This window comes from Aplysia californica, unplaced genomic scaffold (genome assembly GCF_000002075.1).
Source record: "Aplysia californica isolate F4 #8 unplaced genomic scaffold, AplCal3.0 scaffold00248, whole genome shotgun sequence".
NCBI lineage: Eukaryota > Metazoa > Mollusca > Gastropoda > Aplysiida > Aplysiidae > Aplysia > Aplysia californica.
The window spans coordinates 712017-737288 of record NW_004797518.1 but is presented as its reverse complement, the minus strand read 5'-3'; the positions used below and the strand labels follow the sequence as shown (position 1 = coordinate 737288).

The window sequence follows — 25272 nt, the reverse complement described above, 5'->3', positions numbered from 1 at the left end:
AATATAGTGTAAAGCGCATAGAGCCTGCTGTTGAGTGGGGATATGCGCTATACAAATGCTATCTATTATTATTATTATTATTAAGAAGAAGAGTGAGGAGGAGGGGGGTAGGAGAAAAAGAAGAACAAGACGTGAGGAGGAGGAGGAGGTGGAGAGGGGAGGTGGGGGACAGAGAGAGTGAGGACGACGAGGTGGGACACAGAGAGGGGGAAGAGGAGGAGGAGAGGAGAGGAGAGGAGAAAGAGGAGGAGGAAGGGGTCGAGGTGGAGAGGAAGGGGAGGAGGAAAAAGATGGCGAGGAAGAGAAAAAGGAGGCCAAGGAGGAGGAGGAAGAGACAATAAAACCGTAAGGAAAAAAAGACCCACTATTAATTCTCTGCAGACCCCCCAGATGGCAGGCGTAAAGGTAGAGGTGCCGTCACCCAACCCTCAGGGCCCATGTCCCGCTGTAGTCTTCGGAGACCTCAACACAAGCCCGGCCGCCGTCATTGTCATACAGGTGAGTTTGGGTCGAGGGGTTTACGTCCCTTTCAACGCAACGAAGATTTTTTTTTTTTTTTTTTTTTTTTTTTTTGGGGGGGGGGAGTGCAAAACTGAATTGGATTAATACTCCTTGCAACACTGTAAGATTTGTTGTTGTTGTTTGGTTTTAGTAATAAGAGTTTTACGGCACTTGCAACACAATAAGGTCATATAAGTGCCGAAGATTAGAGGTGTAACAAGAGAGTAACAAAGAGATAAAGACAATAGACTTTTTATAGGAAAGAAGGAGCAAACCACACCAGAGCACCCGCCAACCACCCACTTTGTTTGTTTGAGTAAAGAGAGGTACATCAACACTATAATGGTCATTCAGTGCCGGGGAAAGTTAGACAGACAAACAGAAACAACAAAGGGAAAGAAAAGAAGAAGACAATACCATCCGAAACATATTATAAAAAGTGTGAAATTGTTTATAACTTAAACACCTCTTGCAACAACCGTCAGAATATTAAACAGGCAGACAACGTAGATAAGCATCGGCCCTTTCAATATCGCTAATACATGAACTACAACTACTCCATGCTATCAGGAATGGTGAGAGGGTGCAGTATCCCACTAAGCCCAGTTTGTCCTTGACAGGACAGGCATGTCAAAAGCAGCCCACCCCTGAACTATCTGAACTTAACTCAGTCATTACAAGCGGAAAATTAAAACACTTGCAATTACAGTGGAATACGCTTAAACCCAACTCGGTTAACCTAAAAATACAAAACAGTAAACCTTAAAAAAAATAATAAAATCCCCGATCTTTTCTTCTTCTATTTGAGCAACCAATCTAAACTGAAAACCAGGCTAAACTGATGAAAGTTCGAAAGTCCTGCAGATTTCGATTTTATCGGACTCCATTATATATATTTTTACGAATGAAGGGGTCTGTGGCGACGTAAAAAAAAAAAACCCCACTTACAATTGTATTATTTTTTAGGAATGGTGGGACATGAACCAGGACATTCAGGACGTGGGCCCGGGGATCTCACAGGGGCTCAAGTCCCGCAGATTTGGATTTTATTTGACTCCACTATATTATTTTTTTTGGGGGTTTAGTTTTAGTAAAGGTTCTACGGCGCTCGCAACTGCATAAGGTCATATGAGCGCCAGAAGATTAGAGGTGTTACAAGAGAGTAACAAATATAAAAAAGAAGAAGGGAAGATAAGGACGATAGATGTTTGATAGGAAAGAAGGAACAAACCACACTAGAGCACCTGCCAACCACCCACATTATATTTTTTAGGAACGAAAGGGATCAATGGGGGCGTAAAACACTTACAGCTGTGATCTTTTTAGGAATGGTGGGGCATGAACCAGCACATTCAGGACGTGGGCCTGGAGGTCTCAAAGGGGCTCAAGTCGGCCGCCACCCTGGTGCCAGACCTGTACCGCGGGAAAGTGACCAAGGACCGGGAGCAGGCGGCCCATTACGCCGCTGACCTCGACTGGGCCGGAGCCATTCAGGACATCGACGCCTGTGCCCGGTGGGTACCAGTACCTCTCGTTGTGGCTGTTTTTGTCAAGCCAGCTTCTTCTTCTTTAACTTCCTCTTCTTCTTCCAAGGCTTCTTCTTGTCCCTTTTCCCCCTCTTCTTCTTCTTCTTTTCTTCACCTTTTTCCTCCTCTTCTTTTTATTCTTCTCCTTTTTTCTCCTCCTCCTCTTCCTATTCTTCTCCTTTTTTCTCCTCCTCCTCTTCTTATTCTTCTCCTTTTTTCTCCTCCTCCTCTTCTTATTCTTCTCCTTTTTTCTCCTCCTCTTCTTCTTATTCTTCTCCTTTTTCTCCTCCTCTTCTTCTTATTCTTCTCCTTTTTTCTCCTCCTCTTCTTCTTATTCTTCTCCTTTTTTCTCCTCCTCCTCCTCTTCTTCTTCTCCTTTTTCCTCCTCCTCCTCCTCCTCTTCTTCTTCTTCTTCTTTCAACGTTTAGTTTCAGTAAGAATTTTACAGCCCTTGCAATACAAAGAGGTCATATTGACATATAAGTGCTGAAGATTCGAGTTGTTACTAGAGAGTAACACACAGACAAGTAGGAGAAATAAGGACTGTAGATATTCGACAGGAGAGAAGGCGCAAACCACACTAGAGCGAGCACTCTCATAAACTACCCACTCTTCTTATGTCTCTGCTGTCCCCTCCTGGGCCTCGGAAGTAGCTGACTGTATGTACCCTTAGGGGCTGGTCGGGCACCTAGAAATCGAGTTTTGGGGTCAAATTATGCAAATTGGAGTTATTGCATATTATAGTACTTGGACATTTACTGAACAATATCCAGAAACGTATGTAAGCCTTGCTACACCCTAAAGCTAAGTTTTTTCCCCATGTTCTGCGAAAGCACATGTTTTCCAGCCTGTTCTTACCTTTATTGGCTGTTTTCTCACAATTCTATTTTTTCACACATCATCCCGTTTTTCTGCTCTATTTCTTTTTCAATTACAATGTAACTTTCACAGGATACCAACAACACCTAGTTCTTAATTTTGGCTTGTTGAATTTTTGATTAACGGATCAGTTTTTGATTTATGGGCTTAGGAAGAATGAATTTTCCTTTTTTTCCCACTTTTTTTTACAACAGCCGAATTGTAAGTGTCATAAAATAAAAACTAAAACATATATCAAAGCAAGCCAAATTTAAGAGCTACATATTTACTGTTGACATGCCAAATTAAAAGTGAATCAGTTAATAAATAAGGGAATAAAATGGGATTAGAAAAGGTATACAAAATCCAATATGGCCGCCGTTTCCATGGCAACCGATTCACAATATAGTCTTTGAACTATTGATTTCAAATCCCCAATAACACACGATGTCCCACAGCAAATATGGGCACTCTAGGCCTTGTAATAGCCAAAATAGACCTCAGGTGCCCCACAAGCCCTTAACACAAACGTATGTATGTTATGGCCTATTTCCATATTGAGGTGCAGCCAAAAGACACTGTCAAAGGAAATCTAATATTTATATTTTTATGTGAACAATTTTCCTTTTCTGGTGAGCACTAGAGGATACTATCAATGATCTTGGTGATAGGCTGCAGGACTCACATTTATAATATAGCAGGTTTGAACTTCAGTCCTGGTCTGACTTTGAGATATTGAGAATGACTTTGACCCAAATTCATGCTTTGAAAAGACTAATCATACTCTTTGGATCTACACAGATACCTCAAGTCTCAAGGAGTCAAGAAAGTGGGAGTGACCGGCTTCTGCCTGGGCGGAGCTGTGACCATAGCAACAGTTGCAAATTACGGCAGCATCGACGCGGCCGCCCCATTCTACGGCATTCCCAAGAAGGACGTGTTCGCGTTTGACCCCGCTAAAATCAAGGTGCCCATTCAATGCCACTTTGGTGAACTGGATGACAAGGTCGGGTTCTCTTCACCGGCTGATTATGAGAAACTGAAGGCAGATCTCGAAGCAAGCGGGGCAGAGTTGGAGTTCTACACCTACAATGCCCAACACGCATTCACAAACAAGACGTCTCCAACTTTTGACAAGCAGGCGTATGAGACCAGTTTTTCCCGTATGTTCCAATTCTTTGAGAAATATCTCAGTTGAACAGAGTGAAGCGAGAACAGTGACTTTGTTCGACACTCTTTATTTTTTCTGTATCCCAGAAGATAAAGTAAATTTCTTTTAAAAGCCTGTTCATTGAAACCTATGCTACTGACTTCAACCTACCTTTGATAAAAACAAATTAGCTAACCAGTCAATTAAGTGTCTGAAGTTTTACAGCCTGCTAACGATACAATAAATCCTTTTACAGGTAGAGGAGGAACTTTCCAACAATGACTAAAAATTCACACCCAGCAGCTGTCAGCACGTTAGTGGGGGATTAGACAGGACAAGTCAAGCTGTACCATGGTGCCTTGATGGAAATAGTAATTATCGAATTACTATCAGAATAGAGGCAGCGTTAGTTAACACAGTCAGTAATTTGTCTTGCACATGGTAGGTGTGCAAGTGAGATGTAGGTCAACGTCTTATGATGTAGCAAACAATGGCAATGCGTGTAGAGTGAAAATGAACATTTTTTTCCCCAGCAGTTAGTCAGATTCCTATTATTGTGTTCTCCTTTAAAAAACATTTTATTGTTGTCTCTCTTGACCTTGGTTCAAAGAGTAATTATATTTTTTATATGTTCAACACAAGAAATCAGAATGAGTGATGATCAAACTCAAACCATATTTTTTTACCTCCAAAGATTTTGATGATTAAGACACTAATATTGCACTTATTAAATGTGTCAAAGAAAGATCCTATTTGTTCTCAAAAAGTGGCAAAAGATACAGTGACATCATAGTTTTATGAAGGGTGATGAATCCTATTATCCTCTACAAGGGAACGAAGCACTTTGAATGATGGGAGCATCATTCTTATGATGGGAGCATCATTCTTGTGTGATTGAAGAATTTTTCGTCATCATTCTGAACATTTTCAAAAATAGTGTAATGTTCTCCAATTTCATGTCAAAGTAAATATACCGGCATCTGCAACATAGCGGATAAGCGGTTCAATGTTGTATGCAGAAAACCCAAGTTCAATTCCTCAATGGGGCTAATGTTTATTGAGTATCTTGGACTTTCTGCTGGGATGTTGTATTCCTCTCAGCTTGTGTTGGCCCTGACAGGCAGGGTCAGAACCCCGTCTCCTGACAGATCTAAATTGTGTCGATGGGGGCATTAAACACTTACATTAAAAAAAGGTAAATGTACCCATTAATGTTCTTCTGTGTCGATTGCTTTTCCTCTCCCACCTCTTTTTCCACAGCCATAACACAATAGGGTTCATTGTTAACGCTTTGCAGTCACACAGCCAGCTGTACAAAATACCCCATATGGTCACCCAGCCAGGAGAGCGACTGCAACCAACTTCTTGGGCCTGGCGGACAACTGTACCGGGTGATCGGAACGGATAATTTTCTAAGTACTAAGTACTAAGTAGTATAAGGTTTTACGGCGCTCGCAACTGCTAAGGTCATATGAGCGCGCGAAACACAAGTTGTTCATCTCTGCGAAAGTTCACTTCACGACTGGTAACTAATTTACTTTCACCGGCACATTAGTGCGCCATGTGACTGCAAAGTGTTAAACTCTATAAAGTGGAGACGGATGCAAGCATGAACAGTGGTCATTTCCACATAAGAAGTACCGATCTGTGTTTGTTGCATCAGGAGACCATCAAGCCGTGAGGCCCAGGAACAGTATATACCGGAATAAACTCGCCTCACAACAAACAATTCGGTACAGCACAACACAGGACAGCTTGGCCCATCCAGTCTAGCTGGGGCCTTAGAGTTCTTGAAACAGAACATTTTGTCAAACTTTCCATATTCAATGGAAAAATCAAAAGCAAAACTGTTTCTCAAAGTTGTGGGTTAATGAAGGTTTCCCCTGGTTTCAAGAAAACTTGTTCTGTGTATTAGTAAAAACATGCCCTAGGAACTCAACTTCTTTTATTTGTATGAGTTAGTTTGGGTAAAGAGAAGCACATTCACATAATCATGGTCATATAATGTAGGAAAAAATAAAGCAAAAACAACAGAGAGAAAGAAGAGAAATAGCACCCTCCAAAAGAAGAGAAATAGCACCCTCCAACCACCTGCTTTGTACCAGTCTCAACACCATACAATACAATACACTTTACTTTTACTGTTTACTGGATTGAAAGCAGCTAGAAAAGTTGAGACCGTCTACACAAAAAAATGGGAAAGACTAAGACTGTCATCTTCATACAGGAGACTAAAAGTCCAAAACAATCAAAGTTTTCCAAACGCTAAAACCTTCTAATGATGCGACACACTTTTCAAGGCACCTATGAACTGTGCCATAAGATTTAAAGCAAAACTCACCTCAAAGCCCCTCTCCTGATCAGCTTTACTAGGGTCGTGGGTGTCAGTTCGGACACGCCCACCACTCTGTTGAAGCCCACATCCCACCTCTCACCGGCACTGTGGACGCTGCAGCTTTTCTCAGCTGTGAAATTAAGTTTAGAGAGAGAGAGAGAGTAAACAAGACGGACACTCACTAGACACACAAGAAATGGTGAAGGAGATGCACCAGAGGCAGCAGTACTTGTAGCACAGTAGTAATAATATGTAATTGCAGATGCTTTATGCCCAAGTGAACTCTATTTCGATCGTTTAGGGGGGTCGGCTGCTCAGATCCAGCCCATCAGGACTAACCCAAGCTGAGGGTGACACGATATCCAAGCAGACAGACAGAGACACTTAATAAACAAAACCTATCTCAGCACAAGTATTGGTATCCAACTCTCGTTGAAAGGGTTGAATGAAAGTAAAAACTGAGCCCAATTATGTATGGTCAACTTCCAAGAAAATAACATACAGTGGAGTCAGGCCAAAGTGATCACGCTTTATTTGAACAATAGTGGTGGGCCAAGAATCGATTCCAGCGATTATTGCCTCTGAGAAAAAGAACAGATCCCTTTTTCATAAACTAACGATTCTCAATTACTCTATTTTTATCTTATTTTTTCTTCAAAGAATGTATTTTTCGAAAGAAAAAAAACGTTGGTGCTTTGCTATGTTCTGAAATCGAGGTTATCCTGAATCTTGAAGACTTAAGAAAGAGTAGTCGGGATGCAAAGTCATTGTCAAAGATTATATCGATCTAGTATACAGTGTCAAAACTTATTCGTTGCTTTCGCCTTTTTCTCATTCATGTTGTTGTTTTTAAATTATATTCCCTTTTCTTTCAATTCAAAATCTAAAACTGTAACGTCTGCCCACGAAGCTCTATATTATGAACTCTCATTTCTCGGTGTAGGTCAGTGTTGGTCTCTGACTTCATACTGTAGAGATTGGGTGGGGCAGTGCCTGGGGTAGCGCCCTCCCACCCCAAGTAATCAAAGGGATCGAACTACTCGTTACTCGCCGAATGTAATTGCTGGGGTCGAACTACTCGTTACTCGCCGGAAGTAGTCATGGGTGTCGCTACTCGGCGGAAGTAATTGCAGGGATCGGACTAATCGTTACTCGCCGGAAGTAGTCGTAGGTATCACGACTCGGCGGAAATAATTGCTGGGGTCGGACTAATTGCTACTCGCCGGAAGTAGTCATAGGTATCGCGATTCGGCGGAAATAATTGCTGGGGTCGGACTAATTGCTACTGGCCGGAAATAATTGCAGTTGTCGGACTAATCGTTACTCGCTGGGAGTATTTGCAAGGGTCGGACTAATTGCTACTCGCCGGAGGTCATTGCAGGGGTCGGGCTAACTGCTAGTCGCTGCATATACAATCATAATACTGACTATGGGTCGAAACCACTGGAAGAAATCATAGAGCCACTGGAAGAAATCACATCACTGGCTATAAAGAAAGTAATTGGGTTCGGAGCCGATTCCTACAATTCCTAGCCTTTAATATTCGGGAATCTATGGTTACTGAAAAAAACAGGAATCGCCCACCTCTATTGAACAATCGGTTAAATTGAACGATATTCTGTGGTTCCGATTGAAACGCTACTTGTTTAAGTTAAAAAATAGTGGATAAAATAAACCGGTTTCATGGGGAAATAGAATGAAGTGAACACCCAAAATGAGACGAGTGAAAGCAGAGAACGGACCGATCATGTCACTGTCGCCATGCTGTGAAAATAAAAGACAATCCCAGCTCGGCATTGGCGACGGCAATCAGAAAGAAAGAGCTCTAGTCTAGGCTCGCACACTGTGTTGTCCCCCAATCCCACCCACTACAGCGTGTAGCTACAGTTTCTAAGCCTCCACCCTACCAAAATGGTAAAACTGAACCTCGGATAAGGTGAACACTTTCTTCTGGTCCCAAAGAGTTCACTTTAAGCGGACTCCACTGTACAAGAAATGACAAGATAAAGATGAGAAGAACGAAAATTTAAGTGGCCAAAAAGTAGCAATAGTAACTGATAAAATTGGTAGTAGGTAATCCATGTAATAAAAGCGAGATCCCATTTGTTAATCATTAGTTACAGGTTACGGTGTATGTAACCTTGATCCCCGGCAATAACAGGGTTCAGCCGTTACAGGGACATCACATCAGTCCTGGTGATGCTGTTATAGCCGAGCACCACTGTATAACTTAAAAACAGAAGTGAAACCTAATTTTTCTAAGTTTTAGTTTTAATACGAGTTCTATGGCACTTGCAACACAAATAGGTCATACGAGTGCCATAGATTAGAGGTGTCACAAGAGACTAAGAGGGAAACATACAAAGCAAAGAAGGAGGGGCGATAAGGACAATAGACGTCTGATATCAAAAGGAGCAAACCACACCAAAGCCCCCCCCCCCACCTACTGAGTTTTCTATCTATCCAACTTCGTAGCAAACTTTCAGCACTAAAAAGTAAAGCCTCCATTGATCAACGCAGCATTAACACCTTAATCACCTTCTGACAGGACAGGAGGCATCGCATCGTGCATAAGTCGTCTTCCCATCTGATCACATGCCGAGTCCAGAGGCAAAGTCTCCATCATGGTCCTAATCAACGACTGAACCTTGTCCATGAACCCCTGTCTCTCTGGAAGATCCTGGAGGGGAAAATAAACAAATTCAGACTTTCTATTTCCTATTATTACAATTAACACACATGGCAAACTTTGATTTTCATTTTCTTATCGTCCCGCTGAAGCTGACTCGTGAAGAATTAAGTAAAAAGCAAAAGCGTGTACAACACAGAGTGACTAAAGAATATTCATTCAACTCTTTTTCTGCACACAAAAACTTACACCTGAGGCAGAGTTGATAAACTTGAACAATAACAATTAATTATTTGTCTAGACAGCAAAAGAGATAGTCCGATAGTCTCACACTTCAGACAGAGGGAGATTAGATTCTTGAACTTTTTGTGATACAACTTATCAAAACCTTATCAATCATTAGTACCTTCTCAGAATGGACAATGCCCATATAATTCAGGTAATCTCGAGGCAAGCCTGTTCTAAACTCCACATTCTCTGAAACAGCCAGATCAATAGCTGCAGGCAGTAGCTGAAAAAGGCAGACAAATGAGAATTTTACATCTTTGCCATCGGAAATTCAACAAATCAATAGCAACAATAGAATGAATCATGCATATTTTCGGAAAATTGTTTTTTAACACAAAATATTCCAATGGTATAATCAATTAGAGTCTAAAACATAGATTTTGATTACCACTGACTCAGCTGGTATCATGCTGATCTGAATAGCAGACAACCCTCAGAGTCAAAGCCATAGTGAAGCTATTCTGAACTTGGATAGTGAAAAGGTGTTCATGATACTCCAACCACTCAGCAAGATTCCATCAAAACTGTTTGTTGATTCAGGTACAGTGAAACTTGGATACAATGTACTCGAATTCAGCAGAAACTTGCATTCACCAAATGGAAACTAATCCCCCCCACACACCCCCCCCCCCCCCCCCCCCCTTTGTTTCCACATTAAAATCAACAAAATAACTCAGATTCAACGAACACATAAATGAGAAAAACTCAGATTCAACTAAGTAAGTCGCTTGCAGGATGAGCAGACATTGCTGATGTGGCCTTGAGCATTTTACTCCTGCAACGAACCTTATTTACGCTATTCCAAGAGACAACTGATCGCGCCTCTAATTTGAGTCATTTCATGCTTAACCTAGCCTATTGCGTACATCTTATGAGACCAATCCCATATATCATAACTTCTCCAAATCTAGATGCTAAAACTTACCCCTCTCAGATCAACAGAGGATAAAAACAACTCAGTTAATATCAGAACAGCAAGACCTACAACGACCTACATAAATCACAGTAACAGCAAATATAAAACAAAAAATCAGACATGAAAGCTACTTTAAATACCAAATGGGAAACTTATCCCGTTCCTTTACTGATTCATGACATCACATGGAAAAGGTCAAAGTAACAAAGCAATTCCTCTTATAATTCACCTTCTCTGTTTTGAAAGAAAAATTTGAGATATACACAAGGTACCTTTTTCAACAGATCACCCCAAGAGTTCATCTGGTAGCAGGAGACTGTGATATGTAAAGAATGTTCGTCAGTAGCATTTCCCTACGGACAAAAAAAAATACAAACATGATTAATTATGCATTAAAGCACATCAAAAGAGGTTAGTTTTAAAAATTTAATATAGGTGTTTTTACGACGTGATCAACATAATTTCGATCATTAACGAGACAGTCTTTTGAACTCGCCTGTCACGGCCAACCCGGTCCGCGAGGGATACAACATCCCAGCAGAAAGACTGAAATACTCAATAAAAATCTTCCCCTTTTGGGAATTGAACTCAGAAATTCTGCATGTGAGGGTGAAGCCCCTAACCACTACATCACAAACGCCGGTTTTAAAAACACTACATCACAAACGCCGGTTTTAAAAACACTACATCACAAACGCCGGTTTTAAAAACACTACATTACAAACGCCGGTTTTAAAAAAGCAGGCTATTTATAAATAAGAGGAGCACTAGAGCGATTAAATAAAATTTGATCACTGCACTGCTCAGAATAGAAAAAAAATTTGTTTTAACTTCACAAACCACGCCACAATATCATTAATGAGCCATTTTCATGGTGAGTCAGCACAACAAAAACCGTATTTGGCAAGGAAGTAGACTAGAAACAATAGCACCGCTTAAAAGGAGGAGGAGCACACCTCACTATAGCGACCAGCAAATATTCACATAGAATCACAAACAAATCTTTATGTTATACATACACACAACAAAGCTGACACACACCTTGACCAGGTTAGACTTCTAGAAATCTGGTTATAGGAAGTAACTGCCAAACTAAGACCAAGACAACACAAAATGTCAGCGATTAAAATTTCAGCTAAAAGATATAAACTTGCATAGCTGCCAACTTTTCAACAAACTCTACCCATCAAGATGGTGAGCAATGACCCCCGCCCCCTCCAAATGCACCTTTCTAAATTAAATTTATAAATTTATTCAAGGTATTCAAAACAGACCTCCAACAATAGTGTTAGAAAAGTTTAGTACAGATCTCTTCTATATAAATTGACGCAACTCCAGTTGGCTTATGGGTTTCATTCTAAGCATTTTTCATTGAATAAATCTGGTCTTGAAAGTTCATGGTTTTTGGAGGGGTTTTTTCAGTATCTACGAGTTCATAAGGAGAAAACACTAGAAAAAAGAAAAAAAAGTATTTTCTGACATAAAAACTGATTTCCGCCCTCAGTCCTCAAAAATGTATCAAATATGTTTTTTACGTATTGGTTGGCAGCTATGATCTTGTATCAAGTTAAGAGGCAAGGGCAGCTGAGGACATCTGAGTTGAACTAATTTCATCTCAGTCTACCATTAATACATCTTTCACTAAAAAAAAAAAAGACCACCAATACCTGATGAATTGTGCCTCGAGGGAAGTAAAGCAAATCTCCTGCTTCAAGAGTAACATCAAGAATGGGCTCACCAACTTCTGACTGAGAAAAATTTTCTGTGAAAGAGTACAAAAAAAACCTTCCAAATGTACTAAAAGAATCTAATTTTTTGTTTAAATGGGAAGAAATATTGATTTCTAGGAGAATTTTTAAATATCACATGTACCAGTGACAGTTCACGGCAATACATTAAAAAATTATGAAAAATGAAGGTTCAAAGGGTCAGTCTAATTATGTATCAGGATAGCATCATAGCTGATTTTTTGTGGGGGGGAGTTGCTTCATTTAGAAGTCAGAGTTGCAGTGTCATTCCTCATACACACAGCCTCTGTTTGAGCCATCATTCTAAACGTGGCAGTGAAATTACATGAAGTGACTCAACCGATTACTAGTGAACGGACTGGAAGTACTACAAAAGTTATACATCTCAAAATGATAAATGTCACTTGGTCAGCACAACTCAGAGCTATTCTGTAGAGGTCAAAATTTCCTCCAATGGTAGTGAGTGAGCTTTGGGGATAAAATGATAAATGCATTTAATGAGAGTTCATACGTCTCCTGAACTAAAAATAGAGTGACAATGCCATATTTTCTAGTAGAAAGATGAAGACAAGTAAGCTTTAAGTTTTTATTCTTGCCAACTAAACAACAGAGCACTAAAAATTGCACATAACAAATAATGCCAAGTTAAATATGAAGCTATACTTACCACTAGAGTACTGTGGAAGAACTTCCTCATCAGTTCTGTTGGAACGGAATGTGAAAAAAAATATTTTTTTAATTAATTAAAATATATGAAAAAGTACAACTGCATAGCTAATGGCTGCCTTTGAAAACTAAAAAAAAAAAAAAAAGTATCTGCACAGTAAATGCCTCCATAACTAAACACTTTAACCCTTTATCTCGAGTCATGTACCAGGTTGAAAAATGAAGTTAAAATTATAATCATGGATTCCTTTATCATGAATAAAATGAAAAATATGTCCCCAACATTAGTCTTTCAGTAAATTAAACTATCCATGTTCATTTTTTTTTTTTAAAGCATCAGTGCAGAGATAAAAATATTTTTCAAAATTGGAAACCTCAGTATAAGCACTTGATTCTTTTAACTTGAGCATAAAGGCAAACAGTACATTTGTACCAAGAAGAGAGAATTATAAATTCCAAATGCAAGAGTACTAGACCTGCCTTGGATTATACAGCTTCCAGTGTTTCTTCCCTTCCAGCTGGATGATAAAAGCTTCAATGTCATCATAATGTGGAGCAAAACCCTGAGTGCCTGGTGGTGTGAGGTAGCTGTGGAGGGTAGCCACTTCAACATTTATATTTGTACATGATTCCAGGAATTTAATTAAAGAAAAAATAATCAACCAAAAAGTTTTCGGAAAATCCTCAAAACAAGACAATTACATTTGATGCTTCAGGTAAAGACCTTCTTTCAACACAAAGTCTATGTACACGAGTGTGTCGGAGAAGGGTCTTTCCACAGAATGTCAAATGGAAATATCTTGTGTAGAGATTTTTCTTCAACTTTTTGCGTAATTTTTTTTCTCAGATTATTGGGTCTCTTGTAGCTTTAATAGTTATTACTTTCAGGCACAAAACTAATTTTAAGGACATCTTCAAGAATGTCTGAAACCAAGTTTGGTCAGAGGAAAAGAACCAATAAAGTGGCAGTAACAGATGTTGACAAAAGAAAACTGCCTCACGCATATACAGCGTAAGCCTGACACACAAACAATAAAAGTGGGAAAAAGTAAACACAGACTTCACAGCTTTAAAAATAGATCCATCTCATTCATAAAGCAGTGGCAAGGGGGGAAAAAAACTTCCTAAAAACAACTTGCAGCAACAACGATCAATCAAAACAAAATACTGTACTTATAAATTTTTAAAAAGACTCCTTTGTTCTTTGAAACAACAACTCCTAAACTACTATTTCCACATCAAGAGTACATCTATAAAAAAAAAAGTGAAAATAAGTAGAAAAATATTTTACACACAGGTTTTTGCATCACAGAAGACAAAATATCAAAAGTAGCCAAATATAAACCAGTAAGTAATTGGCAATGGGAAAAAGCAATGAAAATACTAAACTTGTTTTCAACTTACATGTTGGCCCCGACACAACAGCCAAAATATTCTTGCAAAACAGAAAGCACTTTCCACACATTCCTGCTGTACGTCTGAGGGTTGAGCAGTCTCATGGAGCAGCCAGCCTGAAACGAATTTCACCACACATAATTATTGTGTTCAATGGGATCCCTACGAACATCATTTTGTTGACAATTCAAAAAGTCTTTTAATTATTTTCCAGATCATTTTATCCATTGGTAAGCAATATTGTCTGAGAAATATTAGTCTACAAAACAAATTGTAACATATAAATCAAATGCTAGATAAAATAAATCACTCTAATAACATACCATTTGAAAAAAACCCAGTACTTTCAAAGCAAAAAAGCCTGAGAAATAATTCAGTAGGTCACTCAGAATACTTTACATGACTAGGTGAAAAATGTTCGCTTCTCACTGACAAAGGCTGTCCAAATGCACATACAACAAACCTAACTTAACACACCATGACATAGAAAGTACTCATTATGTAGAGAAAAGTTCTGATTTCTTTCAGGATTTCTTGGTTTTTTTCCCAAGACAAATGCAAAGTCATGACCAACAAGTGTACGTTTTTATTAACTATCAATATTAGGTATGAGCCGATTGAAAAAAAACAACAACCTGTTTACCAAAAAAATCAAAAATCTCGCGAGAAAAATTTAATTGTCATCTCTTTTTTTAAGCCCCACAACTTTCATCAGTGAAAGAACAACTAAAACACTTAAAGAATTAACTGAAATCCATAAATCTTCTACTTATGTTTACCTGGTACATGTCCCACACAACTGGCGCATGAGCTCTGCCACTCAAGTTATGTGTATCCCTCTTGTCATTCACAAATGATGTTGCATCCAAATTCACACCCCACTGTATATTTTCCTGGTGCATCCAACAACAAAAAATTTAATTTGAAGTTGTAAGAAATTGAAAGCATAACAATTTTGCTATCAATCGGTTACCAGAAATTTTAGTTTTCAAAGTAATTCATAAAGGAGTACAAAACTTATGTCTTTTTCAAAAGGCAAAACAGGATAGCAATAACAAACAAACAAAAAAAAACTGACTCTATACAGATCATCTCAAAAATGATTAAAGTACTCATTAATATTTTTTTACAAACATAATCTGTGTAACCATCTCAGCATCAGCAAAATATTTTATCTAAAACCCAGCAACTTTTGAAAACTGTTGCTTCAATGAAGGAGAGAATGTTGTTCAGCAAAGATAATAAAAACCTGTAGATTCAAATAAAGGCATACCTGGCGAAGGATTTTGTCAAACTCAGCCGTGGAGAACCATCCCTTATTGTAGTCTGGGGTGTGGCGCTTAACAAGCAAGGGTTTTTTCTCCCACAGTTCTCTAAAAATACACCAAAATAGAACTACAAATAATTCCATAGCTCTGGAAAGTACCATAGCCATTTGGATATATGGTCTGAAAACTTTTGACATACTACAGAAGATGCAGTGCACAAGTTGTAAATTAGTTAAAGTTTGTTTTTATCAAAGTTTTCATTTAGTTGAAGAAGGCCAACATAAATTTACCAGGAAATAAAGATTAAACAAATGTCCAAAATGCAATGGTCTAAGACAGGACTCCAATAAGAATTCACACTTTTCATGCCTTGCTTCAATGTGAATTTGTTTCTTTTTTTAGAGGAGGTCATAAGCTATACCTCTTGGCCTTATAAATGTCACTAGAGACCATCTAGAAACAAGTGCTTAGCTCCAATCAAAACAATTTGGGTACGGCAGAAAAAACTGACCAAACCTTAGGTCATCAAACCACTTCTTACGTGAAAAATCTGTCTGTCTTTACAGGGTGGATGATGCATTCAAACAACTTTGCTGCTTCTAGAGTACTGTCATACATGTATGGATATTCTGTGCCGCCGTTGCGCCATGTCTGTGAGAAAGAAAAACAAACATTTACTCTTCAAAAACATTTTTTAATAGCAATAGAATTACACATGCTTTGGCATTTCTTTCTTTTTCTCAGCCTTCTTTCTTAAGTGGTGAAATAAGACACACACAAAAGAACAGACTAAAATGTTCAGTAATGAGGAAGGGTCCCCATACCAGTATTGTTTCTATACACATGTATATTTCATTGGCTTTTAAGAATATGAAAAAGACGAAACTGACACAACACTAACATTATAGTGTGGATCGGACAGTAAAGTGTTGACGACAGAAAATATAACAGACAAGTTTTTCATAACACAAAAATAATCTAAAATAATTTGTGAATTTTGTCATAATAAACAGCTGTTTTAACCCTCCGAGTATTGTTTACAAATAGCCCAAATTTCTGCTTATCATGATGCAACATCAAAAACTCACCAGACAGATGTTTTCCTCAGACTTAGAATCATAGTAAAAGGTTGCTGCAATTTTTTCCAGCAAACCAGACCAGAAGGAAAACTCTTTATCAAGTACGTATTGTGAGAACATGTGATTCAGTGATAAAGGGTATTCTCATTATGAAAAAAAATGAACCCATACTAAATGGAACCAAATAATATCCCTTGCTCTTCTGAGAGACAATTGCTCCTTCTTTCCCATCAAACATCTATCGTCCCTATCTCTCCTCTTTCTTTTCTTATGTTGTTAAACTCTAGCAGAGATGCCAACCACAGAAAACCGAAATGAGTATTGGGAAATATGAAAATGTGTATTTTCAGGGGAAAATGTGTATTCCCCACGACTGACCGACCAACCAGTTAAAGTAAAATGTTCAGGGTGTCCAGCAATATTTCCTGAAAAAAAATTACTAGCTCACCAGCTCGAAAAAGGGAGCACACACGCGTACAATATACATACCCAGTCAACATGTTAGTGTTCAGTGTTGTACTGGGGTCTTGTTTGACTTAAGTATTTCAGTCTATTATAATATTTTCGTCTCATTATTATATAAAAAATTAATCCTGCTTTGAGCGTTCGGAAGGGCCTAGAACAAGAATTTCGACTATCAAGAACCAGTCTGGGTGTCAAGATTCATGTTATGAACTGACAGGCTAAAATTATTGCTCAAACTCAGAGAACAGCAATAACTTGAATGGCTAAAGTAGACCCACGCAGTGTGAGAGTTGTAACAACTGCGGGAGGGCAAGATGCAGTGACACTGAAAATCTGCCAGTCTTGAACAGAAAGCTACAACATACACTGTAGGTATAATTTACTATCACCCATCCAAGGAAACGTGAACACTTTATTTCAATAACACAGACTTGCAAAGTATGAAAGGTCCCGATTCCACACACGGCCTGCACCCCCGCATGCTTTACAGAGAGCTCTAATCAAAATACTGAAATTGCTGAAAGTTTTTGTCCTCCGGTGTTGCATTCACACCCCCCACTGTATCTTTAAAAAAAAAATCAATAATCCCCTCCCCTATTCCGTAGTCCTATACTTCGCCACGCCATCACTCCCACCAAAGACAGTCTTTGCTCACACGATGCCGTATTTTTATGATGCGAATGCGCGCAGGGTCACTGACCGGTCACGATGGCGAGCCAGACAATCTAAAAATCGGACGACGCTTGTATTTTCTTTTATTTTTACACAAGTGACAGCACAGAGACGAGTCAGAGTATTGATTAAATTTTATTTGCACGGCGACTCAGCGTTTATACTACACAACCTGCATGTCACTAATGTTGCATTATCAGACTACCGCTTGCAAACTTCTGGGTGGTAACGAAAGCGAAAGTATATCTTGATTTTCCCGATCCAGCCTCGGTGTCACATACACTTCTGCCTGCCGCCTAAAAGTGAAATGTACTCTCGGACGGGGAAAAGCTGAACGAATATAATATCACAGTCGCGACCGGCAAAATTAAACTTACTGACCTTATCGGACTTGGTTTTCAAATATTCCAGTTCTGCGATACTGAAACTATTTTGACAAAAGATGAGACTTGAGATAATAAGGATTACTCGCCTAAGCTGAATCTCGTACTTTTCGCATTCCAGAATGCATATTTTTTTCATGGAAAGTCGTATTCGCGTATTTTCGGCAAAAAATCTTACTAAAATACGTTAAATCGTACTGGTTGGCATCTCTGCTCTAGTAACAACTCTAATCTGCGGTACTTTTTGACCTGTCTGTGTGGCAAGAGCAGTCAAACTTACTGAAACTGAAAATTTATTTTTGCACTTAAAACGGCTCATTTAACCAGAAGCAGGAAACAATTAAAACAAAATATGAGAAAAAAAAATTCAGGTCACATTCTAATAAACATTAAATTCATGCATACCCTTAGCGTCTTCGAGCCTTTTTCAGTTCGTCTCTTCTTCCTTGAGCCCTCCGATTCTGACATCTCATTTGATTTCCTTTTTTTCAGCTTGGTTCTGTCGACTCCATTACTTTTTGAACTGCTTTCTGCTTCTGGCGAGACCGAATTAAAATTCAAGGCAGGTATTTTTGGTGAAGGCATTTTCTGTTTGAGAGAAGTGGTTGATGTCTGGGCAGATCGCTGTCTCAGCTGTGGTGTGTCTTCTTTCAAGATCCGTTGCCCTCTGGGACTTTTCCTGGTGACAGGTGTTGAGTCCAGTTTGGGACTCTGGCCAGCTGCTGCAGGTCATTGAAAATAAACATTCACTGTAAACAAGTTTAAGCACTGTGTCATATGTGATGTTTAATAGCTAGAATTCCGCCATAGCACAACTGGTTTTTACTAAGATCTATTATTTCCATACTACAACATAGTGTCTCTAATGTTTTGAGTAACTACATGCCATTAAGGAGGACAGATTTTTTCAAAAGTATATAGCATTTCTTCAGTTTTGTGAAGGTAATGATTTACTATTTTATCCAGGCATTCAGTGGTAACAAGTTTATTCTTCATCTAATTTCAGCTGCCAAGATGTCTCTAATTTGCATAAAGTGTGTATGTGACTTCAAACTTTTATTTCCATTTGCAAGCAAACATGAGCCAAAGGATGTGAGAATATTTGTGGAAAACATGACAAACCAACAACTCACCATGCCTACCTCACTCAAAAACTAAACTAGGTGTTTTGGGATGCAAAGAATGTATCCTGATTTTGGACTAACCAGCATCCACAATATTTTCAAAAAAGAAAAAGAAATTCTGCATCCACAGCATGTGTAAATCAGTAATTAAATGTAACTTACCTTCCAAAATTCTCTTCTTCCCTTTCACTTTGTCCCCACTGCCATTTTTCACCCCTTCAAGAGAAAGTCTGTCGTCATAACCATTGAAAGGGCTACTGCTGTCAATCAGTGTCAGAGATGAGGGGCGACTCTTTTTGCCAGAGAAACGAATACTCTCCCTGATGCTGCTGGCTCTCAAAGCATTCTGTTTAGAAACAAAAAGTAAAGCAACCGTCAAATACTCAAAAATGAAAAGTACAGAGAGTGTGCACAGTACATCTGTTAAAAAAGATATTACTCTGACCACACTTGAGGACCTGTTCAACAGTGTAAGGTACAAAATCAGACATATGCCTGAGTCATATGACGAGGTACACTCTAAAAGCATAGCATACTATTTAATTTGAGACGTTGTACACAATACACTCAAAACTAGAAGAACTGTCAGAGCATCTCAATTTCCCAATCATCATCCCTCTCTGAAAGAAAATGATAATGAAGAATTTCATCGCTGTAGCAATAGAAATAAATAATTCCAATTTCCTATTACTCATCACATACAGTACAGTCAAATGGAGTTACCCTTTTTGGCGATGCCAATGATGTATTAAGATATTTTTTAAGTCTGTGTTCATATTTGAGGCTTCAGTTCAAAGTTAAGATATTCATGAAAAGTGTGCTTTTACCAAAATTCTCTTTCCCCTTGACCCACTTCCAGTGGTTTCTTTGTCTAGTTTGTCTTTCTTTCCACTTCTCTCCATGGACTGAGAACTTTGAGCACGCTGCAGAGGCAATGCCTGCTTTTCCTCAAGGCCAGAGGGGGGCCTTCTCTGAATAAATGGTTCATCTTTAACCTGTTTGAGCATGAAAAGAAGTTGAAAAAAGGACATGAAGAAGCTCTCAAAACAGCAATGATGCCGTATGGTAACTGGCAAATGATGGAGAAAAGACACAAAAATTTATTAATGTGAACAGTGCATGAATAAGCTACAAAACGTTTAACACTCACTATAATGATACTCGAGTTAAAAATTACCACCTTCGGCTTTTAAGGTACACATGCAACAAAAATTTACTTTGAGAATACTTGTGACAATTGAAAGATATTGAAGCTTCAGATTGCACTACTACGTTAGCAGTATTATCAAAACTAATTTTTTTTAATGTGTAAATAGGTCAACAAAATGGAAAGTGGAAAAAATCCAGAAACACCATAATTATATGCATGAAAAAAGAAAATGTTGAAAAAATCCAGACAGGCTATAGTTTGATGACAACAATCTAATTTAATGAAGTATTCAACATCAACAAGGCATGAAAAAAAGACAAAATTGAAAAGTAATGAATGGATATATTAGCTTTTCTTTTAATCAAACTAAATGTTAAACTACAAGGTGCTATAGTTGAAACGAAAGTTAAAAATTATTTTTCAGACTCACCTTTCTTTTGGCATTGAAAACAGAAAAGGCTGATACTTTCTTCATTGTGCAAACAGCTGTGGTATGTATCGGTTAGTTATAATATAAGCACCTCATTAGGTTCTGAAAAGGGAAAGGGAAAAGTATAAAAATGATTACAATGTTTATGTAAAACACACTGGAAGCAAGTGAAAAACATTCTGAAGCCCATAAAACAATCTAACACAAATTCTTTTAGCATGGAATAATTGAATTGAAAAGTCAGGATTTTGTGTTTTTATTAGTCCAATGGCAACATTATTCCTGGCAACTGTAGGAAAAAGACCATTTGATTTCAAAATATCTGTTGTCAGTGCCACTACTATCAGTAAGGCCCAAGTGAAACTGAGGCCAGGGGATGATATATAATTCATGTAGAGAACGGGACAAAATAAAAAAAAAAAATTGAGTTGCAGCCAGGAGGAGGCATATACTACACTTTTGTTTGGCAAAGACTTTACAGTACCATTACAAAAGAAAAACTTGAAGTTTGTCATAAGTATATCATACCATTGATCAACAGATTAATATTTAAGAATAAGAACGAGTTATGTGCATGCGTAAAATTAATTTTATGAATTAAAAGCACAGTGTGAAGTAAACTCAAGCATTTTTGTAATGGAGAAATTTACAACCCCCTTTTTCTTGAAATTATATGAATTCATGTTCTTGCCCAATACATAAAAGCATAATAGTGAACTGTCCGCTCTTTATTATTAGTCATTAAAAATAGTGGCAGTGGTGTCAATAATTAATACAAACCCAACTCTGGCTCTCAACATTACCAGAAGATCTGGTCTATAGGAGGAAAAAGAAGACAAAGAAGCTGTAAAATCCATATAAAAGATCTAAAATTTTTAAGCAAACGTGCATTTTTGCCTCAATAGTAACGTTGTAGGCATTGTAATAATTGTATGTCTCTTTCGTTTGTTCAGGGGAGTTTTCCTAGCTATTTGTGGAACTCAAAAATAGCGGCCAATGAATGGGCATGCTTTATTGAGCCCATGACATCGCATCTTTCGCGTCACAAAGAATTCCCTCGCCCAGCCGATCATTCCTCGGGGCGTTGTGACTGGGTGAAAAAATTGAAATGCGTTAACTTTCACGTTCTGAAAAGGCATTTTTTTCTTTGATTCATAAGGCATCAATAGTATTATGCAATCTGCATTTTACCTGCGCGTTCCTGTGAGCAATCCAAATGCAGAAAGAACGAGTAGTTGTTGGAAAAAGTACCTGCAAAGTCATGACTCGATATTTCCACTATTTATCACTCAATTTTGACACGGTCAGAGGTGTCCTTTGACCTTGCTTCTCATAGGTTGAGAAATTTGGTGGAGTTCTGGTAATTTTTTCAACCCTGCAGGACCTTCCGAAAATGACAGGGTCCAAAATTTCGACTGTCGTTCGGCAAAACTTGGGTTTGCATCAACCAATCCCCTTTCCACAATAAGAACTTGGCCGTCTTTGAAGCTAATGGAAAAATTTTTTACACTAGCAAATGCTTCATCATTTCCCGCATATGTTGATGTAATGACTTTTCGAAGTACCACAAAGAGAAGTGCTATAAATAAGCAGTACTCTAGGATACCCGCACCCCGCTGAAACCACAGCGCGAATTCGCCCCGACTTTGACATTTCTATATTATATGTTGTCTTAGGTCTAGAAGCATTCACTTAAGATAGCCAAAGCCTTCATACAAGAACATTATAGAGTAAAAGAGAGTCAAAAACAGCTTTAACTGATGCCTTTGTCTATGAATTAGTGAGCACAGTAATTTAGTTTCCTTTTTGTGGTGCACCCCCCTCCACTAAAGGTTTTAACTATTGAAAAGGTAATTAATTACAATTACAGTATGTATCCTTTGTCATTTAAAATGGGATAAAAATTTACAAATGTATCGGTGCGCAAATACTAGACTTAATTGTAAGGGCTTGTGTCTTTGGGTTCCTTAGCCTATTAATAATAATAAGCGTTATCTCATGTACTATTGCTCCCCCCCTTTATCTGTCAAGTATTTATTGCTTTCCTTCATCTCTGACCGAAATCACTGCTCATATTCAGGTCGTAACTCATCATTGTTTTGTAAACACACCAATTCAAATTCGAAGAATGATCGAAAGGCTGGCTCAACATTACACAAAGGAGATCGGACAGTCCCAGAGAACAGGCGCAAAATCTGTCCAGCAAATTCGGATGCACACCTGATAGATGGTCAGGGAAACAAAAGCACCGATGAAATCGCAGTTGGATGTTATCCCATCTAATGCAGCCGTGTTGGCCCAGCCTACCGAATCACACCTTGCTGTAGTTCGATGTGCAGAGAAATCAACGGCATCGAAAAGTTTACACATGGGTGTGATCCTTTCATTGTAAGGCCCCTGTGCCTGAGGTGAATATTGTACCACTCGAAAAAATTTACAGCGGAGATGTGATGGTAGGCCTTCGTGAGTGTGGATGATCCACGGCCATGGAGGGTTTTTTTTCTGTTCAGTAAAACATGATCTAAAATGTGGGCACTTCAGACTCCAGAGTGGGATCTTTGGTGTGACTTTTCAGTGCTAAAACTTGTCGTTTTTAGGGGGTTGGGAGTTGTTGTTTTTTCTTTTTAGTTTTTAATTTTAGTAAAGGTTTTACAGCGCTCGCAACAGCATTATAAGGTCATATGAGCGCCAGAAGATTAGAGCATACCTGCCAACATTGCCTGGGCCAAAATCTGTAGTTGACACAAATTTTAAAAATCTGTAGTTGACCTAAAAAATCTGTAGTTGACCTAAAAAATCTGTAGTAGGCTATATATAATATTACCACTTGCTGCATACTTAATTGGGGACCCTTATTAATATTTTGACCCACACATACATAAGTGTGTTTGTGACTTCAAACAAATGTAGAAAATGACAACGAGCAAAAAACAAAAATTAGCAATTACAACGAAAAATTCAATTTTTATCCAGCTTAAATGAAAGAAGAGTAAATTCTAACTAAGAACTGTGGTTTTTGAATTTTAAAAATCCATTCTTAAATAATAAAAGTTATTGGGATTTTTTGTTTCAAAATTTTGGGGGACTTTCATATGAAAATATTGCCAAAAAATGGGACGTTTCTCGATGTATTTTGAGGAAAAACTGTTCTTAAGTCAGTAATGAGTTGAAGTATATGAATGAAACTTGGCATCTTCGTGTGGTTTTTAGTGCAGAATCTAGTTCTGCTATTCTATTACTTTTCAAAGTCTATCTTTGGATCTTTAAGACTAATATAAAATTTGCATGAAAATATGTTGAATTGCTCGACATTGCTTAACCGTGGCCGATCGATCACCACTCTACACCTTAGCATAGCAGTATCGGGAAAACCTGCAAAGACGTCATAGATAACCTGTTTAGTTTTAGCAGTTTTAAAATTGTATTACTGCAAAACTCTCTGGTTTTAGGCAGTCAATCACATGCCGCCTAGCGATCACGCGCCTCTTGCATGCCGGCGATGCCGGCAACTCGCGAGTTGGGTCCATGATCTAGTTCCCAGCTCTGGTGTTTTTTCAATGGATGCGTGGTAATATACACCTAGCCTACTACACACAAAGATCTTAAATTTTACAGCAATAAAGAAGACATGTGGGGCGCTTGTCGGTGGCTTATCTCTCGAAATCGGTGGATCGGCAGTTTGACCAAAAAGTCGGTAATATACAGATTTTTTTTGTAGGGTTGGCAGGTATGTTGGAGGTTTTACAAGAGAGTAACAAATATAAAAAAGAAGAAGGGGAGATAAGGAAGATAGATGTTAGATAGGAAAGAAGAAGCAAACCACACCAGAGCACCCGCCAACCACCCACTTTTCTTTCTTTAAACAACGGAATCTTAAGTGAACAGGGATCATAAACGATGGGATCTCAGGCGGAGTCTACTATGATAGATTAAACCGGATACAGATCTATTAACGCTTTACCACCTTATCTCGCCTATTGGCGATGTTTACCACTCAGTTTCTTTGGATTTTCCACAAAATATGATGGCAAAGTGTTAAAGGAGACTCAAACTCTTTCCACCCACCCCCCTTCCTTCATCTTTCTTTGACAAGTTATCCGCTGTTGTTGTAAAGCAGGTACTGGATTATTGTTTTTATATCATGGAGCCGCTCGGACATTTATATCTATATTTTGACATCAGTTAATGAGCATTTGCCACAAGGTGAGATACCTGGGTGTGACAAATGAGGTCCAAAATCAACTTTATGTAATAATTCTTTAATCATCCATATAATTATATATATAGCCTAATGATTAGTAATGATTGCTCTTTCAGGCTCAGTAACTGCCAACGCTGTATATGCAATGGTCTTGGTGTAATTCTGACTTGAATGACGGAAATAGCAAAAAGTTCGTTCATAACAGAACAATGATGACATAAATTTATGAATACTCAAAGTTCCTTTCTTCAGCTAGGCTGAGGTTATATTTTGAGATATAGCAAACAACTTTCAAACTACATAGAATTGACAGTTAAAAAATCTTTATAAATTTTTGAAAAAATTTTAATTACTTTTTTTGTGTCAAAATAGTCATGAACGAACAATAAGTGACCAAAATACTATCAATTATGTCAAGTTTCATTGACTAGAATTGTCTAAAATAACACTCTGGTCTAATTATAGTCAAGTGATAAATGAAAGACCAT

At 38.3% G+C, this 25272-nt stretch overlaps 2 protein-coding genes across 2 annotated transcripts in view; one reads left to right on the top strand and one right to left on the bottom strand.

The window, feature by feature from the left end:
- LOC101854725 (protein usf) overlaps positions 1 to 4161 on the top strand; it is a 7004-nt gene extending 2843 nt beyond the window's left edge. Inside the window, exons 2-4 of the mRNA XM_005100467.3 lie at positions 382 to 498; positions 1828 to 2015; positions 3687 to 4161. Of these exons, the coding sequence (XP_005100524.1) occupies positions 391 to 498; positions 1828 to 2015; positions 3687 to 4083 (693 nt within the window). The 5' untranslated portion in view covers positions 382 to 390 and the 3' untranslated portion in view covers positions 4084 to 4161. The remainder of the gene's footprint in view (positions 1 to 381; positions 499 to 1827; positions 2016 to 3686) is intronic.
- The window catches only part of LOC101856270 (ribosomal oxygenase 1), a gene marked incomplete in the record, with an annotated part of 38127 nt that overhangs the window by 9800 nt on the left and 3055 nt on the right, over positions 1 to 25272 (bottom strand). Inside the window, 15 exon segments of the mRNA XM_013083675.2 lie at positions 6377 to 6500; positions 8909 to 9050; positions 9406 to 9510; positions 10476 to 10556; positions 11871 to 11965; positions 12619 to 12653; positions 13098 to 13205; positions 14022 to 14128; positions 14792 to 14905; positions 15286 to 15385; positions 15822 to 15931; positions 18285 to 18601; positions 19166 to 19349; positions 19831 to 19998; positions 20584 to 20685. Of these exon segments, the coding sequence (XP_012939129.1) occupies positions 6377 to 6500; positions 8909 to 9050; positions 9406 to 9510; positions 10476 to 10556; positions 11871 to 11965; positions 12619 to 12653; positions 13098 to 13205; positions 14022 to 14128; positions 14792 to 14905; positions 15286 to 15385; positions 15822 to 15931; positions 18285 to 18601; positions 19166 to 19349; positions 19831 to 19998; positions 20584 to 20628 (1835 nt within the window).